The sequence below is a fragment of the Eretmochelys imbricata genome, chromosome 6, assembly GCF_965152235.1.
Source record: "Eretmochelys imbricata isolate rEreImb1 chromosome 6, rEreImb1.hap1, whole genome shotgun sequence".
NCBI lineage: Eukaryota > Metazoa > Chordata > Testudines > Cheloniidae > Eretmochelys > Eretmochelys imbricata.
This window is the reverse complement of record NC_135577.1, coordinates 118,683,759-118,702,913: the sequence shown is the minus strand read 5'-3', so window position 1 is coordinate 118,702,913 and position 19,155 is coordinate 118,683,759. Positions and strand designations below refer to the sequence as shown.

The following is a 19,155-nucleotide window of genomic DNA, read 5'->3' as shown; positions in this document are numbered from 1 at the left end:
CTGCAGTGTAAAAGTGCATAGCGTCCCTGAACGTTTTTTGTTTAATAATCCAACTATAAGCCTTAATTGTGAATTGCCAGTAACATGGTATGTTCTTTCTTTTCAGTAGTTGTTGATATTCAATTAGGAACATGTACTCTGCTCTGTTACACAATGTCAAAACAGATTTCACTGTTCTGAATATGAACTAATAATTTCTAGAGCAAAAATCTTCTGTTTTCTTTTGTTTTTAATTGCCCTACAGAATTGGCAGGAAAGAGGGACAAGGAAAAAGTAAATAAAAAATGTCAGAAGAGCTTTATCTTTCTTAACCAGTGATTTCAGAGAGCAGCTGGGCACATTAGTGGAATTATGACAACTCTATGCTGATGTTTCACATAATTCTTAGAGGCCACGATACACCACACGGATTCCATTCAGTACTTTCCAGTCACGCCACAAGAACCACAGACAAAGAGCAACTCTGTTCGGTGGTGGGATCACCCACCCACATACAACTGTCAATATAGGGCTATACGGACACACTTATGTGGAACTTCCACTGGTATCAGTGGGAGTACACAGAGGCCAAGATTTAGTTTTTAGTCTGCAAGCATTTCCTACAACCCAGAGATTACAGGACCAGGAAGGTCATCAGTGAAGCCAAAACTGCTACTGCCAAATATCTGGACTCCATCCAGGATTCCTTCATTTGTCAGATTTATATCAGCTTCGTCAAATACACAGAACTTTCTAACGGCAGATGGTCACTGAGTCAAGATTTACTTTGTTCCCTGAAGTTTAGGTCATTAATCTGCCTAGTGATTAGACGAGGATATTTTTGTTTGGTACTGTAGATGATAGGGAATGCCCCGCAAGTCCTTTTTTCATGTCTCTTCACATAGCACCTTCAATACTATGATGAATTGCTGGTGGTCTTCATTTAAGAGAAATTTGGATTTAAAAATACCTCTTCTGTTGCAATCAGAAACCTGGTGAGAAATGCCTAACAAATCCATGGATAAGAAAATCATCTGTTCTGTGCTCTGTATCCACCATGAATAGGTGATGACTAGGGCAATCCTCTGGGGAAGACATACAAAAAGGGGTTGAATGAGTATATAAGACCAACTCAATAATAGTGCACTTTTAGCTCTAGGAGAAAAGGCAGGAAAAATATAACTTTTAAAATAAATTCATCTTGGCAAGTTTATCCAATGACACATGAAAGCCATCAACCAAATTTTGATTCATAGATCTGGAGGCGAGATGGGACCATTGTGATCAACTAGCTTGACCTCCTTCATGACACAGACCATAGAATTTCAGCCAGTGCTTCCTGCAGCAAAGCCCATAACTTCTTGTTGCACTAAAAGCCAATCTTTTAAAAAAAATCCAATCCTGATTTAAGTTCTCAAATTCTGCACTGACTTCCACCTTGTAAAGTTCTATTGGAGCCAATGGGTTTGCTCGGGAAGGAAAGCGGTATGTAATATGGCCTCAAGTGACCCTACAATAAATCACCATTAGGTCCAGCATACTGTTTTCATCTAATCTAATCTATCTGGCTATGATGTTACTGAATAAACACCAAGCTCATATATGCAACCCAATAAAGACACAGCAACTGCAAGGTACTGGGGTCTGAGTGGGAAGATGAGAATGAATGCAGGCTGTCTTGTTCTCCTTTTGCATCTTAAATAATCATTACAGGATACACAACGTTATTTCTTGATGCTGTTGTAGACTAGCTAAATGCAAAATTACATTTAAAAGTTGTGTGTGTGTTTAAATATGCAAGACACTATTTACATGACTGGCTAGTGCTGTCAATGATCTTTCAAATGTCACCCAATTTATTCCTTCTCTTTCCTGCTTCTTTTTAAGTCTCTGCTATAAAGAATGATTATTTTATCATGTGTGTGAGTGACCTCCAGTCCTAGCAGTTACTCTCACTGTGGGAGGAGTGCAGACTTGCAGATTGCAGACGTAACACAAAGAAAGAATACTGTGTGGGAAAAAGAAAAGTCTGTGTCCTGCTCACACAGCTCCATCTGAAAAGCCTGATGTTGAGTTAACCCATTCAAATTGCTAGGAACATAGGAAATACTAGACTAGACCAGACCTGAAGCTGATCCTGTCTCCAACAGTGGCCAATAGCAGAGTGCTTCAGAGGAAGATGAAAAAAAGCCAGAAAACAATTTGGGGGATAACCTGCCAATAAGATAAGTTTTTTTCTTAAATTAGTTTCTGGTTCATGCACTGTGTGATGCTGTATGATTAAAGATGACCATTTATGTCATTGATATTACCACTGTTATACAATTGCAACAAATCTTGCACAAAGTGTATCATGTAAGGCGTCAATGGAAAAGTTATAATCTATCAAGTGTGATTATCCTGATTAAATCCATGCATCATCCTTGTATTTGAAGTTATTAATATTGGCTATGTATTTGTATCTCCAACATGTGTTTTGTTCATGGGTGACAGCCTCCAGATAGATTTGCATCACGGCTAGACAACTATGTGTTGATGGCCCATTAAGGATACTCCACTCTCACAATGGGCCATCGAAGAAACTCATCCCGTCCAGTTCCACGGTATGCATCCGATGAAGTGAGCTGTAGCTCATGAAAGCTCATGCTCAAATAAATTGGTTAGTCTCTAAGGTGCCACAAGTACTCCTTTTCTTTTTGCGAAAACAGACTAACACGGCTGTTACTCTGAAACTCTTCCTGTGGATACCTCATCCAGTGAGGAACCAATGGCTATGCCCTGTGATTCAGCAAAACATATAGGGGCATGTGATATGCTCATGTGACCCTCTACTCCATCTTGGGCCAGTAACTTTCCATACACAGGGCCTTTGGGCTTTGTTTGGGACAGTAAATTTCCATGCACACAGCAAAAGACGTCTAAGGCAACTCCATTTTGCCTCTATCCTGCTCTAATTCTCTGGACTGTGGACTTACAATTAAAAAGGAGCATCTTGAACTATGGATTGAGGATCTTCCGAAGTTACCAGAGAGACTTTGCACGCCAGCAGTCTATTCCATCTCTGCTACAAACCTGATATAAGGACTTTGCAATCATTTGCATGTATATGATCTATTAACCATTTATAACTCTTCTTTTCTTTTATTAAGCATGTTTTAGTTAGTTTACTAAGGATTGGCTGACTGTGTGATATTTGGATAAGATGAGAGATACATATTGATCCTTTGTAATTAGCAAGAACCTCACATACGGCGAACTGGATTTTCAATAACCTTTCACTATATTAGATTTGGTTATCTGGGTCAGAGTCAAGGGCTGGAATGGCTAAAAGGGACTTGTTATTAACCAGTGTGGTGCTATAGACATTCTTTGTTACTGACTTGCTGAACCTAAATATAGAATCAACCACTGTCTACGCTGTTTCTTGCAGTCTGCCCAGAGGTGGCATTCTCAGTGTGGTCCACCACAGGCACCCAGTCACACACTGAAACATGAGAATTTACATCCCTGTTTTTAAAATATCTTCCATAATCTGAGAATGTTCTCATTATCCATAGAAATCTTCTATCCTTAAATTCAGGAGTCCATTGAAACTTTTCTCAATCCTGCCTGTAAACTCGGATTGAGACTTCTGCACGTCCAGGAAGTCAAAGGTAAAATCACATAGGGCTAGAAGGGACCGCAGGCGTCATCTAGTCTAACCTCCTGCAAGGTGCAGGATGTGTGTCTAAACCATCTGAGACAGATGACTACCCAGCCTCCTTTTGAAAACCTCCACTGAAGAAGCTTCTATGACCTCCCTAGGCAGGCTGCTCCATTATCCTACTGTCCCAATCAGTGCCAAGTAGAGCGGTACTATCACCTCCCGTGACTTGCATGCTAGGCCTCTGTGAACGCAACCCAAAATTGCATTTGCCTTTCCTGCAATAGCAGAACATTGACGACTCAGGCAGTTGTGTGTGTTCAACAGCTCCAAAACTAATGTGAGCCGTAGGGCCAAAATGGCGGTGGGCATGAAAGAAAGATTCAGAAGCGGAATGACAAGAACTCGTCTTTCTCCCTTTCCCACCTGTGGTGCATGCTACTGCAGCTGAACTCTCGTCTTCCACGCTACAACACTTTTCCTCTGCCGTTTTCTTCATAATTTTATATTTTACCACAAAGGATTCTCTGCACCTCTTGTTCTAATTAGAGCTGTTATTGGGAAGGGTCTGAGGGAGAATGCGATGTCCTCTCATCTTTGGGCTGTAGGTTAGAGTCACTGTACCAAGATGCCACAACCTGGGTCCTGCATGTTGCCAGAGATGAGTTTGTGTTGTACCGGAGACATGCTGGGGCAAAGGTTTCTCGGAGAGGAGAAATATGGTAACAAATTTATCTTTGTTTAAAAAGAATTTTTTCCAGCGTTTATTTTAAATGTGAGCTGCAATAACACAAGGGGAAGCTGTCATTGCTGCACTTAGCCTAGAGCTTGAGGGAGCACAGGAACATGGAGCTGCCATGTATGCTCATCTACTGAACCAGACACGGAGACTGAAAGTCTTCTGGCCCCAGGGAAAAAAGCTTTTGCAGATGGGATCGTGTTCATTCAACCCCTCCCTAAATGAATGAGCTGATTCAGAAATAACTTCTTGTGTGGTGCCTTGGCAGGACACGATATTTCCAGCTTTCCTATTCTTTAGTCCAAACAACACAGGTAAAGTATGGTGCCTTGCCTAGAACAAATATATTATTAAATAAGATTTGGTCCTATAGCCTTTACACCAGTGGTGGGCAACCTGCAGCCCATCAGGGTAATCCGCTGGCGGGCCGCCAGACAGTTTGTTTACATTTGCACAGCCGCCCGCAGCTCCCAGTGGCCATGGGTCACCATTTCCAGCCGATGGGAGCTGCGGGAAGCAGCGGCCAGCATGTCCCTGTGGCCCACGCTGCTTCCCGCAGCTCCCATTGGCCGGGAATGGTGAACCACAGCCACTGGGAGCTGCGGGCAGCCGTGCAAATGAAAAAAATTTTACCCTGACGGGCCGCAGGCTGCCCACCACTGCTTTACACAGTCAAAACACCCTAACAACTTTAACGGAGCCATGATTCTCCCCAGTGAAAACCTGTTCATTCTCGTGCCTGCCTTTCTACTGGATGGATACTAGTCTAATAATGTGGCTATGCTGATGCAGCTTTCCTCTCCAGGTGCTCAATCACCTGGCTTTACACTGGACAGCTGGAACGGGAACAAATCTGTTACTACCTGCTCTTATTATAGCTGTACTCCACTTTCTTGCTTAGAGCTTACTTTGCGCACTACCAAGTTCCACTGACTTTGGTTTTAGCACACTCTGGAGGAGATTTCACATCCCCTCTTCAGAGCCCCACGTTATTTTACTATTAGTACAGGCTGGTGATCAATTAATGATATAAATGCTTTTGTTCCTTTCTGATGTAAAGCTGCCCCTTTGTATTTGGGGCCAATAAGTCAGAATAAACGCACTGAGCTGTAGTGCAGCCTTAAGACGCTGTGGCAACACACAACACAGGAAATGGACCAGCAGAAAAATTGTCAAAAGAAGGAGTGACACCTGGAGTCCTTTCCAAGAACGCTTCTTCTGATTCGGGACATTTTAAATGGAAGCATGTAGCTTCCCTTAAAGAAGTAGTTGTTAGGGCTTTGCTCACTAAAATCATCTCGTCCTAATTATTACTTGCAGCCAGATCCTTAGCAGACCCCAAGAACCTGGGGCTGGCTGGGGGCTGGGTAGGTACCCTGCATAAGTAAAAGCAGCCTGGAGGCTCTTTAACCTGGTGAATTCTCCATCACTAACCATTTTTACATCAAGATTGGATGTTTCTCTAAAAGGTCTGGTCTAGGAATTATTTTGGGGAAGTCCTGTGGGCCATGTTATACAGGTGGTCAGACTAGATTATCACAATGGTCAATTTTGCCTTGGAATCTAGGAATTTAACCTACATCCCCGCCCATAGCCCCAACAGGCAATGTCTAGCAGCTGCTCCACATGGACCCTATCCCTAGGAACATATGGTATGCCAGGGCTGGGTGGCATACAGTCGCTATGTCAGTTCTACACCACTGACTATTTTCCTTCCCTGAGGGGAATCCCTAGCTAGCCCATTCAGCCAGCTTTCCAGCACCATGCTGCTGCAGTATGTTGCTAATACCTTGGCAGCCATAAAATGATCTGTCCACCACACTAACCAATAATGGTCAAACCGTGATACTTAAAGGTTAGGAACTTGGATATTTTGACACCTAACTAAAGTGGTCTGATTTTCAGAGGTGCTGAGCACCAGACTCTCTGTGACTGTGAACCCACTGCTCCCGTCCATTTTGCTTCACACTGTTCAAAGACCTTCTCTTTTGCAGATACAACTGTGCTGTTATTTACAGCATTTCACTCCACCTGCACCTTCTCCACACTAGTGCAGTCACACAGTATGCACAATGTCATTCAGTGCTACTACCCCTTCACCAAAGTAGGGGGTGTCTCCTCCCAGGGCTCTCCCTTTTGTCAGGCCCTACTAGCCTTGTCTGTCTGTCTGCATCTGTATCCCGCTCCTGCTTCTCTCTCTCTGCAGTTCCTTCTCAAGCTCTTTTATCCTGTCTCCTTGTTAATAGGACTGCTGGTAATAAGTCTGGGTTATCTTTAGCCTATGAGACTATGTCCTTGTCTTTTTTTCACTCCTCCTTTGCCTGTCGGGGTACTCCCCCTTTCTTTATCTTCTCTCTGGCTTGTGTCCTCCTGTCTAATATTTTCCAGCCCTTCTATACTTAATGGCTTTTTTCCCCCTGGGTTTCATTCCATTTCTCCAGGGTTCCGGATGCCCCTTTGCTTTCCTAATAGGAAAGGGTTCCAGTCTGTGCCTAATATGAAGGGGTGGAGTAATCCATCCACTACTCCACCCCATTTCCCTTTGAACTTCCCTCAAACTTCCAGGGGAACCCGTGCCACAGGGCAGAGCTTCTTATTCACTCATATATGCATACGAGCCACGCCCTTGCTCCAGGAAGTTCCACCAACTCCCACCTGATTAGTGAATAGGCGGAGGCAGTGTCCACCAGCCCCCTTTTATACCTTCTCCGCAACACTACAGGAACAGTTGGTAGCTTCCTTCTTTCTCCCTGCTGGGAGTCCCGGTCCAACCACAGAAGTCTGTAAACCTTCACTCCGTGTATGGGCGGTCTCTTTTTACACATTCCTGCTGCCCACACTGGTAATACACAATAGACAAGACCCCGTCGATGTTCCTCTGGGCTCCTCCCTCTCCTTCTCAGTGCTCTTTCTGGATGTAGGTTCTCTGGTCTTCCTCCCCAGATCTGGCCACTTAAGCTGCAAGCAGCCAACTCTCCCCACCCCCCAGGAATGTCCAGCACTGCAAACTCTTCTGTTAGTTTAATTGCCACATCTAGGGTAACAGATTGATGCCACCTGACCCATATGTGGTTATCCACCAGCAGAGGAACTGTTCAAGAATAACAGCGTCTGTAATGTCCACACCTTGGATGTCCAGCCTCAGACGAGTGGCCTAGTCTGTTGGTTTTGGGGCAAATGCCTGAGGCCATAATCCCCCACTCCATCCATCTTGCAACTCAACATTTTTACTGAGACTTGCCCATCGAAAGGCCCACCTAGTCTAGGCTGGCCACATTAACCATTTTGCAGTCTCTTGTCAGCTCCTCACTGAGAGCCACATAGGCCTCCTGAGCGTCTCCTGTGCTAGCCATGGCGCCCAGTCTCCCTATTCCATCCTGCCCCCAAAGCCACTCTCTCCAATATGGCCACAAAGGCATCAGGGTCGTCTGCGGGGCCCATCTTGCAGGGGCCTAGACCCGCGCCCGATTGCCAAGCCCCGCTGCAGGACTCACCACACTTTGTAGTAGTTATTGCTGCACCTGGACTTACTCCTTTATAAACTCCTGCAGGGGTTTTGGTTGTTGCTGAGCCTGCCAGGCAAGCAAGAAGATCTCTCTTCAAATGGCGGGACTGTTAGAAGTTCCGCAAGGTCTTCTGCACTTGTTTCTGCTGTTCGACCAGCATTGGAAAGTCTCCTCCATCGCCCAGCCTGCCAAACATTTACATCACCTTCTTTATCGGCAAGGATAAAGGAAGGATCCGCCAAGTGTGACAGGGGTACCACTGCTCCCGACCTCTTTGCTTCGCTCAGAGACCTCTGCTCAGATAGGTACCATCATGCAGTTTGTTTGCAGTATTTCACTCCTCCACCGTCTACGTACGAGTGCAGTCACAGTATTTAGAATGTTAACCAGTTTTGTTACTCCTTCTCCAAAGTGGGGGGAAAGAAAAGAGGTCTTCTTCCAAAGCGCTCCTTTTCGTCAGGCCCTACTCGCCCACCTGTCTGTCCAGCCGTCCACGCACTCTCTCACTCCCCCCTCCCACCCTGCACTTCCTTCCTGTGCTCTTTTATCCTGTCTCCTTGTAAACAAGCTAATGAGCTCATTAGCTTTCCAGCCCCAATCCAATCTAGAAATCATGAATTCCTCTCCTTAATCAGGCCCTCCCTGAGGGTTTAACTGGTTAAAGAGCGACCAGAGTGCTGGTTCGGTGGCTGATTCCGGTACTCTGTCACACTCTCCTATTAACTTCAGTGGGAATTGGAGGTGCTCAGCATCACCGAGTATCTGTTACAGTTTATTGAGAAGCAAAAGTATGGATTTAGGGCCCAGATCCTCAAAAGGCATTTAGGCACCTAGCTCCTACTGAAATCAGTGGAACTTAAGCACCTAAATACTACTGAGGATCTGAATACAGGGCTTCTGAATTGCCTTATTTAAAAATGGAGGCCGTAATTGATATTATAGTTGTTATAAGCCACATATATGAATAAGGGAATATGAAGAGTTTAAAAGTCTCAGGGAAATATTATATTATTAGGATATTTGCTTTGCTGAAAATCAAGACATGACTCGTTTTCCTTAAGAAAACATTAATGTATTTCTACAGGGTTGCAATTAACCTCTTTGTCAGGGCTTGTCTGATCTTAAAAGTAAAGGAAATAATGAAGGCATTTAAATCAATGCCTCACAGTAGTATCCAAGATCTTAATCTGCAGCAAAAATGCTAAGGTTAACAATGATATTCTCTGAAAAAAAAGACTATTAAAGGGTAATTACAGCAATTCTAATGTTGATTCCTGCCCATAGGAGCGCAACACCTTTGGATAATGAAAAGGCCTTTTTTTCCATCTTCTAGTAAAGCATGAAATGGTTAACATACAACACCACTTTAAACTATCTATATTCTATGGCAAACAAACCAAAGCAGAGAGCTAGCAATATTTGGAGTCAGGCAGTTTGGAAATATAAAATGAGAAAGATATATCAGCTTCTAACATCAGTAATGAGAATATACAATTCTAAAACATTTATGACAGGTTTCAGAGTAACAGCCGTGTTAGTCTGTATTCGCAAAAAGAAAGGGAGTACTTGTGGCACCTTAGAGACTAACCAATTTATTTGAGCATGAGCTTTCGTGAGCTACAGCTCACTTCATCGGATGCATACTGTGGAAACTGCAGAAGACATTATATACACAGAGACCATGAAACAATACCTCCTCCCACCCCACTCTCCTGCTGGTAATAGCTTATCTAAAGTGATCATCAAGTTGGGCCATTTCCAGCACAAATCCAGGTTTTCTCACCCTCCGTCCCCCCTCCCCCCAACAAACTCACTCTCCTGTTGGTAATAGCCTGTGTATATAATGTCTTCTGCAGTTTCCACAATATGCATCCGATGAAGTGAGCTGTAGCTCACGAAAGCTCATGCTCAAATAAATTGGTTAGTCTCTAAGGTGCCACAAGTCTGTATTCGCAAAAAGAAAAGGAGTACTTGTGGCACCTTAGAGACTAACCAATTTATTTGAGCATAAGCTTTCGTGAGCTACAGCTCACTTCATCGGATGCATATTGTGGAAACTGCAGAAGACATTATATACACAGAGACATTATATACACAGGCTATTACCAACAGGAGAGTGAGTTTGTTGGGAGGAGGGGGGACGGAGGGTGAGAAAACCTGGATTTGTGCTGGAAATGGCCCAACTTGATGATCACTTTAGATAAGCTATTACCAGCAGGACAGTGGGGTGGGAGGAGGTATTGTTTCATGGTCTCTGTGTATATAATGTCTTCTGCAGTTTCCACAGTATGCATCCGATGAAGTGAGCTGTAGCTCACGAAAGCTCATGCTCAAATAAATTGGTTAGTCTCTAAGGTGCCACAAGTCTGTATTCGCAAAAAGAAAAGGAGTACTTGTGGCACCTTAGAGACTAACCAATTTATTTGAGCATAAGCTTTCGTGAGCTACAGCTCACTTCATCGGATGCATATTGTGGAAACTGCAGAAGACATTATATACACAGAGACATTATATACACAGGCTATTACCAACAGGAGAGTGAGTTTGTTGGGAGGAGGGGGGACGGAGGGTGAGAAAACCTGGATTTGTGCTGGAAATGGCCCAACTTGATGATCACTTTAGATAAGCTATTACCAACAGGACAGTGGGGTGGGAGGAGGTATTGTTTCATGGTCTCTGTGTATATAATGTCTTCTGCAGTTTCCACAGTATGCATCCGATGAAGTGAGCTGTAGCTCACGAAAGCTCATGCTCAAATAAATTGGTTAGTCTCTAAGGTGCCACAAATACTCCTTTTCTTTTTGCGAAAACATTTATGGACGTTCAGCCATTCAGATTATTACATCAGCTAAATGTTTGTTCCTTATTATGGATAAAGGGTAGCTGGTGAAATGGACTATTTTCTATGATAAATTTTTCCACTATAATGTAGCTTTACCGGGGATAGAGGTGAATGGATATAAAAATAAACAAACAAGCAGAAAATAATGGGCCAGATCGTAAGACTTTTGCAGGCATTAAGTAGTGCCTTACTCGACAAGCAGGCCCACTGAAGCCAAGGAGACCACTGAAGGAGCAAGGTGTTACTCAATGTGCACAAAAGTATCCCATCTACCTCAGTAGTATTAGGCCAAATTCATTGACTTCAAAATTCCATGTAGTCCCTTGTTTTATAATCTGCTGCAATGCTAGGATACATTTAAATGCATGACTTCTGTTTTTGCACAACTGTTTTTGCATGCACCACTGATTGCATACTAACAAGTGGGCATACACCTATGTTGCATTCACATCCAGCCACTGGTCAGCTCAAAATGGGTGCATAATCACTGGGTGAGCTTGGGCAAGTCACTTTACCCCTCTGTGCCTCAGTTTCCCTATCTGTAAAATGGGGATAATGATACTGCTCTCCTTTGCAAAGTGCTTTGAGATCTACTGATGAAAAGTGCTATATAAGAGCTAGGTATTTTCATATTATATGTATTTTCTGCCTTTCCTCTAGCTTAACTGTGATTCCATATTGTGCAAACACATTCAAATGCAGAACATTCCATATTTATCTTGCTGTTCATTTTTTCTTAACAAGTTTCATGACTCTGCTGCTGACAGGAATTTTTAGATTTAACTTTAATAATAAATGCAGCTATTTGACCTGAGCTGCAAGTACAAAAAAATGCATTAAAAACCTGGATACCCAAAACTATATTCATTATTTCATATATTGCTTAGGAGCTGTTGGTTTTATATGTAGAAAATGTACCCATTTAAACAAACAACGTTACTCTTTTACATCAATTTTTATTTTAATTGTACCTCTCAGTGGGTTAGATTTTCTTTCAATGGGATTATTCTCTCATTAAACATTAACTGCAAGAGATTTATAGACTGTTGATGTGGTTTTGGGTTGTGTACGGAACAGGACTTTCTATCAGGAACATTCCTTTAAGTGGCATTTTCAGATTTTTTTTTAAGTGAATTTAGTTTTTGTGAAAGGCACTAGTAGACAGCCTGAAAACTTAAGCCACCTGTTTATCAACAGAACAGGTGTAGGACTGGCAACAGCAATGCAAACTTATGTGAAAAATTCAGGCCTAGAGGAATCACTTCTAGGAGTCAGATAATGGCTAAGCCTCCATCCCTGCTCACAGAGCCAACAGTGGTGCCAGCTGCAATGATGATTTTTGCCCACTAGAAACTGGACTGAAGCCAACAAATCCAAAGAAATGCTTTTTGGCAACCTATCAATCTGGGACACACTGAAGCCAATGACACTGAAGGGAAAGGTTCCATATCCTAGCACCTATCTCCTGCGTCACTGTCTAATTGTTATTATTTTAAAGATTATCTGCTTGTGCTTTGCAGGAGTGAGATATATTATAGCTCTAGGATATGGCAATACGCTTACCGATCCTGCAGAATTCATTGGTATGGCAGGATTAGTACATAATGGCATTGATATTTTATTGCTGTTGAATTTTTCATCTTAAATGAAACAGACATCTTAAATAATAGACTACTCAAATACACCATTCATAGTTACAGTGGGCATATGTTTTACTTATGTATTATGTACTTCATAGCCCTGGTAGACTCTCGAAACAAAAAAGTCTTTTAAAAAAAAAAAGCCCTTTCAATGACAAATTCTAGTACTTTAAAGCAGTATTTTACCATAGTGCTTTTCATAAATGCTTCTAAATTTCCCAGTAAATTGTAATTTATATATCTATCAAGCCCATAATTCAAAACTAAAGTGCTCTGAGAGCTTGTGAGCATACAGCAATGTTATCTGCAAGAAAAATGAATTATGCATACCCTATAGCACTACATCTGACAAAGTAGCTCTGTAATTCCAGTGCAGTGGGGCAATACAGACTCATTCATTTGAGATCCAAAAGATTATGCAACAGTGCTGGGGGGTTTTCTCCCACATGCTCATAGAAGCATAGAATATTAGGGTTGGAAGAGACCTCTGGAGGTCATCTAATCCAATTCTCTGCTCAAAGCAGGACCAACGCCCACTAAATCATCCCAGCCAGGGCTTTGTCAAGCCTGACCTTAAAACCTCTAAAGGATGCAGATTCCACCACCTCCCTAGGTAACGCATTCCAGTGCTTCACCACCCTCCTAGTGAAATAGTGTTTCCTAATATCCAACCTAGACCTTCCTCACTGCAACTTGATGCATAATGTTGCCAAAATTTATTGTTTTATATTTTCAGAGAGAGAGAGAGAGATGAACAAACATAGGGAGTTCCTCCTGATTTACATCAGTGTAAGTGAGAGGAAAATCGGGCCAATGATGCGGGGTTAACAGGCTTGGACTGGATATTTTATCCAAAGTACTCTGATCAAGTGCTGTTAGACTTCAGCCGCATTTCTTGGTCTGCCCACGTGAAAGCAGAAGACAATATGCCCTCTTGCCCGGAAAATGGGCTTTTTAAACTTGCAGGTTAAAGTCTCAGCCTGCTATAGGGCAATATTTTGGAATGGTGCTTAAATATAATAATTGGCATTTGAAAATAATGAGAGCCTCCCATTTCAGACAACAGCAATAAACAGAGAGAATTTTCACAGCTTCTTAATATTTTCCCCCATAAACACATATTGCTGAGGTGGAACCAATATGGATGCCCCACCCCCATCCCCCAGACTGGGGAGAAGGAAGGTTCATTATGCCATCCACTACCCCTTCTTAATAAGCACTCAGCAAGTATCTATACAAGGGGAAGCGCAGGCAGTTAGCTAGGGCTGGGAAGTGGACAGCCCAACAAGCAGCGAGGGCAGGAGAGGGGAACTGCCATCCCCACAGAGGTTCCCCAGGAAAGCTCAGCCAGCCTGGGGAGGTAATATCATTGCTCTGGTTGGGATTCCTCTTTAGTAGGTCTCGCTCAGGCAGCCACAGCCAGGGGAGGCTTTGGTAACACAGCTCCATTGGACCAGTGCTGCAAGAGAGTGGCACAGGGCTTCTTTGCCTAATGCAGCTCCCTGGGGACACGCAGAGTTTGAGGGCAGATTCCATGAAGGGCAAAAGGAGTAAAGGAGAGGAACTCTGCAGAGATTTCCCTGCTGAGCATCTCCTTATTTGCTGAACCCCACCCACCCCCATTGAGTTTGGGGAGGGAGGAGAAGGATTTGTCCCCATATCATTACACCTGTCCAATTAATAAGTCCTTTCAATTAGTTGGGATTTACCTTGAAAGTTTCAGGAAATTGTTTTCCAGGCTGAAGCAGTGGTCATGGGCATGCTTCAGACCATGGAGTTTATTGTGCAACGAAGAACTTTTAGCCAGTGTGACGGGGTCGGGCCAGATGGCTACAGCAGAGTGATCCTATTGGGATCCAGGAAGTGGGCGGGCACAAGCCCGCCCACTTCTAAAGGACCACACACACACACACCCCACCCCTCAGCCTAAGGGGAGGATCCACAGGACCTGGAAGCCAAGTGATTCCAGAGGACAACTAATGAAATAACAGAGACGGGAGTGCAGTCAAAAGAGTCAAACGAAGGGAACCTGATTGGGACACCGAGCAAAGAACCCCAGACAGCGCCCACTGCTCCTCGAAGGCGTCAAGGAAGCCAGTGGACACCGCCCAAAGGAACTCTGCCCGGATGCGTGAATGGACGGAGGATCGGAAATGGGGCCGCTTGTGACTGTGGGGCCTGTCAGCCAACCTCCTCTTCATGGTTTTATAGATGGCTCTTTCGCCAGGGCCAGGAGGAGGTTGACCAGGAGGTCCCGTGACTTTGTGGAGAGTGATAGAAGGCAGATATATTAGCCCCAGGTTAAGCAGGTCCCTTTTCCCTGGATAAGGTAACAGGGGCAGTTCCAGAACAATCAACAAGTTGCTGAGACCAATTAAGGGAAACAGTCTAATTAGGACACATGGAGCTAATTAAGAAGATGCTAGAACCAATTAAGGCAGGCTAATCAGGGAACCTGGTTTAAAAAGGACCTCACTTCAGTCAGCGAGGGGCGCGCAAGGAGCTGAGAGTGAGAGGGCATGCTACTGGAGGACTGAGGAATACAAATGCTATCTGGCATCAGGAGGAAGGTCCTGTGGTGAGGATACAGAAAGTGTTGGGAGGAGGCCATGGGGAAGTAGTCCAGGGAGTTGTAGTGGTCCCACAATTGTTACATGAAACATTGTAGACAGCTGTGATCCACAGGGCCCTGGACTGGAACCCGTAGTAGAGGGCGGGCACGGGTTCCCCCCATCCCCCCAACTCCCTACTGGATACAGGAGGAGTTGACCTGGACTGTGGGTCCCACCAGAGGGGAAGGTCCCTGGCCTGTCCCCCGACCCACTAAGTGGACCAGCAGAGACTGTGGGGATTGTTCTCCTTCCTTTTCCCCATGCTGGCCAGTGATGAGGTTAGCTGAGTGAACGGCAGGTTTGAGCCACTAGCAAAAGTGGCCAAACTGAGGGCTGCCGTGAATCTCTGAGGCAAGCAAATCCACCAATAAGCACAGGACCCACCAAGGCAGAGGAGGAACTTTGTCACACCAGATACTAACTCCATCTAGTGGCAGCAACAATATTGCAATGGCTGAGAAGGCATTTCCATTTCAGGTGTCCTTTCATGCTCTTATAACTTCACAAAGAATTCATCTTTGGATAGAAATTTCTCATACTTGGTCTTAGCCCAAAGGTGGACTTTTTAAATTATAAACATATTTATTTATTTGTTTATTGAGAGTCTGAAGTAAATACTGACAGACCAGGTGCCAACTCATGCCGGGACTCCTAGGCCTCACTGAACACTGACAAATGCATAGCTGGAAACCAGTCTGACTCACACGTGCATTAGTATTGTCAAAATAGCTATTAGAGTTCTAAGAAGGTGTTTAGACTTTATCAAACACTTGTAAATTGCTGCATGCATTAATCTCACTTATAATATCTGTATCCTATGATATAAGGTAGTATTTACGTATTTGCTTTGTAACTATAAAAAAAAATGTTTGCTCTAAAACTGTAAACCTGCCCCACCAGAAGAGAAAAATCATCAAATGTGAAATACTAGTTTACCACAAGAGGGGTCATCTCCTGCCCAACAAAAGAAGGCCTATGGGCATCAGACAAGCCATTGTGGAACATCATTGGACAAAAGACTTTGTTGCTTGCCCCCCTCCCCAAACATCCATGAAACGGAGATGTGCACAAATCCTCACCCATCAGCTTAAGCCCTGGGGGAAAGGGATAAAAATCTATGTCAAGAAAAGCTTATTATGCTGCTTGGAATGGGAGAGGGCAAAATTTCTATGCATAAGAAAGGGATCCCCAAGCTGTTTAGCCTGGGTTAGCCCTCAAGGACACAAAGAGCTTGCATATTACAGCAACATCTAATACCTATTGATACCTAAGACTGTAACTCATTTGTGTGTATATGTTTACCTGCTTTAACCTTGTAAATAACTTATTTTTTTTTCTGGTAGATAAACCTTTAGTTAGTTTAATATAGGATTGACTACAAGCATTGTCTTTGATGAGAGATGTAAGGTACAAATGACCTGGGGAAAGTGATGGTTCTTTTTTCAGAGTAACAGCCGTGTTAGTCTGTATTCGCAAAAAGAAAAGGAGTACTTGTGGCACCTTAGAGACTAACCAATTTATTTGAGCATGAGCTTTCGTGAGCTACAGCTCACTTCATCAGATGCATACCGTGGAAACTGCAGCAGACTTTATGTATACACAGTCTGTCTGTATCTGTGCAAGTTTTTTCATGCAGTTGATAGATTTCCACTCCATACGGCTAAATGCAGTGCCTTGCATAATGACAGGTTTCAGAGTAACAGCCGTGTTAGTCTGTATTCGCAAAAAGAAAAGGAGTACTTGTGGCACCTTAGAGACTAACCAATTTATTTGAGCATGAGCTTTCGTGAGCTACAGCTCACTTCATCAGATGCATACCGTGGAAACTGCAGCAGACTTTATATATACACAGTCTGTCTGTATCTGTGCAAGTTTTTTCATGCAGTTGATAGATTTCCACTCCATACGGCTAAATGCAGTGCCTAGGAATAACCTGAACATTGTGATTTTTGGTGTAAGGGACCATCTATCACAAAGGCAGGCTTGCCTGGGTGGCAAGATAGATCAGCGTGCCCAAGGGGACTGTCTGGAACTCCATGTTAAGGCTGTTATAGTGTCTGGGGAGTTCACACTTGTTACTTGGTTGGTGAAATCTAGTGATAGCCAGTTTGGGGTTTGTGTCCTGTTCCTGAACAATCTGCCCTGAGGTTGGCACGCATGCTCGTAAGCCTCTCCAGACAGCCTGACAAATATATTCAGTAACTTTTGAATTACCTGAGCATGGATAATCAGATGTTATCCACACTGTAAGAAAAATCATTCAGACCCTGGTTTTTTGCACTTGGATGACACCAAGAGTTTCTCTTTAAAGCTTTGGGTATTCATAAAAAGAAAGAGAATACTCGTGGCACCTTAGAGACCTACCAATTTATTTGAGCATAAGCTTTCGTGAGCTACAGCTCACTTCATCGGATGCATACTATGGAAAATACAGAAGATGTTTTTATACACACAGACCATGAAAAAATGGGTGTTTATCACTACAAAAGGTTTTCTCTCCCCCCACCCCATTCTCCTGCTGGTAATAGCTTATCTAAAGTGATCACTCTCCTTACAATGTGTATGATAATCAAGATGGGCCATTTCCAGCACAAATCCAGGTTTTCATAGTTCATAGTTCTTCATGAGAAACACAGACTTTGCCAAGTTTGGGGGGTGAGCGGAGAAAGGTGAGGAATAAATAAACGATAAGCAAATGCAAAGCAAATCTTGTATGCAACGGGATATTATTTTCCTTAACCAAGTGTGCACTAAGTATAATTAGAAAAACAACACACACATAAGCTTAGCATACAGCAGCCACGAAGCACAGAATATGCCTCAGGATCAAGAGAGACAGTATAAACAGGTCCTTTTTACTCTTCCCCAGCAGCTGTCCTTGGACAAGGCTGAGGATCTGGCCCTGGATGTTTATTTGAATAGGCCACTGCACATCCAAATGAACACCATCTGCAGCAGCTGTTAACAAACAAACACACACAACAACCAGAGCTATGTTGATATCATTGCTGGCAACGAGGAACAAGCGAAATGGGCCATTTCATTGTAATTTCACCTTCAACTTGAAAACGATATCAGTACCTCATCACCAAGGGGGAAAAAAGGGTTTACTAAATGGAAAATTATAATCTCCTTAGGGAAAGATGTTTAATTTTCAATCTCCTAAAACAGTAAAGTTTAACAAATAATTAAAAGTGGCTAAAGGTGTCTCAGAATGATACTAGTTTCGAATCTAAGCAAAATCTAGCTGTGCTGAAACAATCAGTGAAACCATACCAAAAAAAGAACAGGAGGACTTGTGGCACCTTAGAGACTAACAAATTTATTTGAGCATAAGCTTTTGTGGGCTACAGCCCACTTCATCGGATGCATACCAAAAAAGAAGATACACCAAGTCTAGGGATAGTTGCAGCATCTTGTTAGTGAATGTTACATACATAGTGCTTGATCTTAGAGTTTTATACCACATACGTAGCAGAATGCTGTCAGAACTTTTACATATTGCTAAGCATTTCCTGAAGCCAAGAAACACTTCACATTCATTGTCTGCTTCTGCTCTGAGGTTCAACTTGAATATGTGTATTTTAACATTAATAATAAATTATTTTAAAAATTACCTTTTGTTGAATCATCTTCAATTGGCTGTTTGAACAAAGTGATATCTTTAAAAGTGCACAGGAATAAAACCACTTTTTCATGTTCATTTCTTATAGGTGCTATTTGCATGTAGAACCAAACTGGGGTTCCTGGAGAAGAGAGAAAGAAACCAGGGCATGTGGTAGAACACCAGCTTTCCACAACTCCTACATGTTTTAAATGCTGTATTACATACATTTATCTGAAAACCATTTCTAGATAGCTGTACCTTTGCCATGTTTGTTTGGGTCTATAATATATTCACATGCACATTAAAATGAGAAAATGCTAGCAATCCAATTAACTACCACAAGTAACCAAAGAAAGAACCCCAATAATCTCTGCCATAACACTGTTTTATTGTTCCCCTTTTAGCCCGGTCTCTGCCTATCATTCTTCACCCCCTTTGGAGTTTAGGTAGTTCTCATCCTCAAGATAGGCAAAACTTTTTGATATTTCTAAAGTAATAAACAAGGCGACAGGAAAACCTTGAAGGTTCATGTTACACATCACAGAGAACCAAAACAAAATGGCAAAGATACCTACATTTTTCCTTTG

At 43.0% G+C, this 19,155-nt stretch overlaps 1 protein-coding gene across 1 annotated transcript in view; it reads right to left on the bottom strand.

Moving 5' to 3' along the window:
• Nucleotides 1-19,155, bottom strand: part of KCNH5 (potassium voltage-gated channel subfamily H member 5) — a 233,697-nt gene that overhangs the window by 185,557 nt on the left and 28,985 nt on the right. The window contains exon 4 of the mRNA XM_077820578.1: nt 18,579-18,707. Coding sequence (XP_077676704.1) covers nt 18,579-18,707 — 129 coding nt within the window. The remainder of the gene's footprint in view (nt 1-18,578; nt 18,708-19,155) is intronic.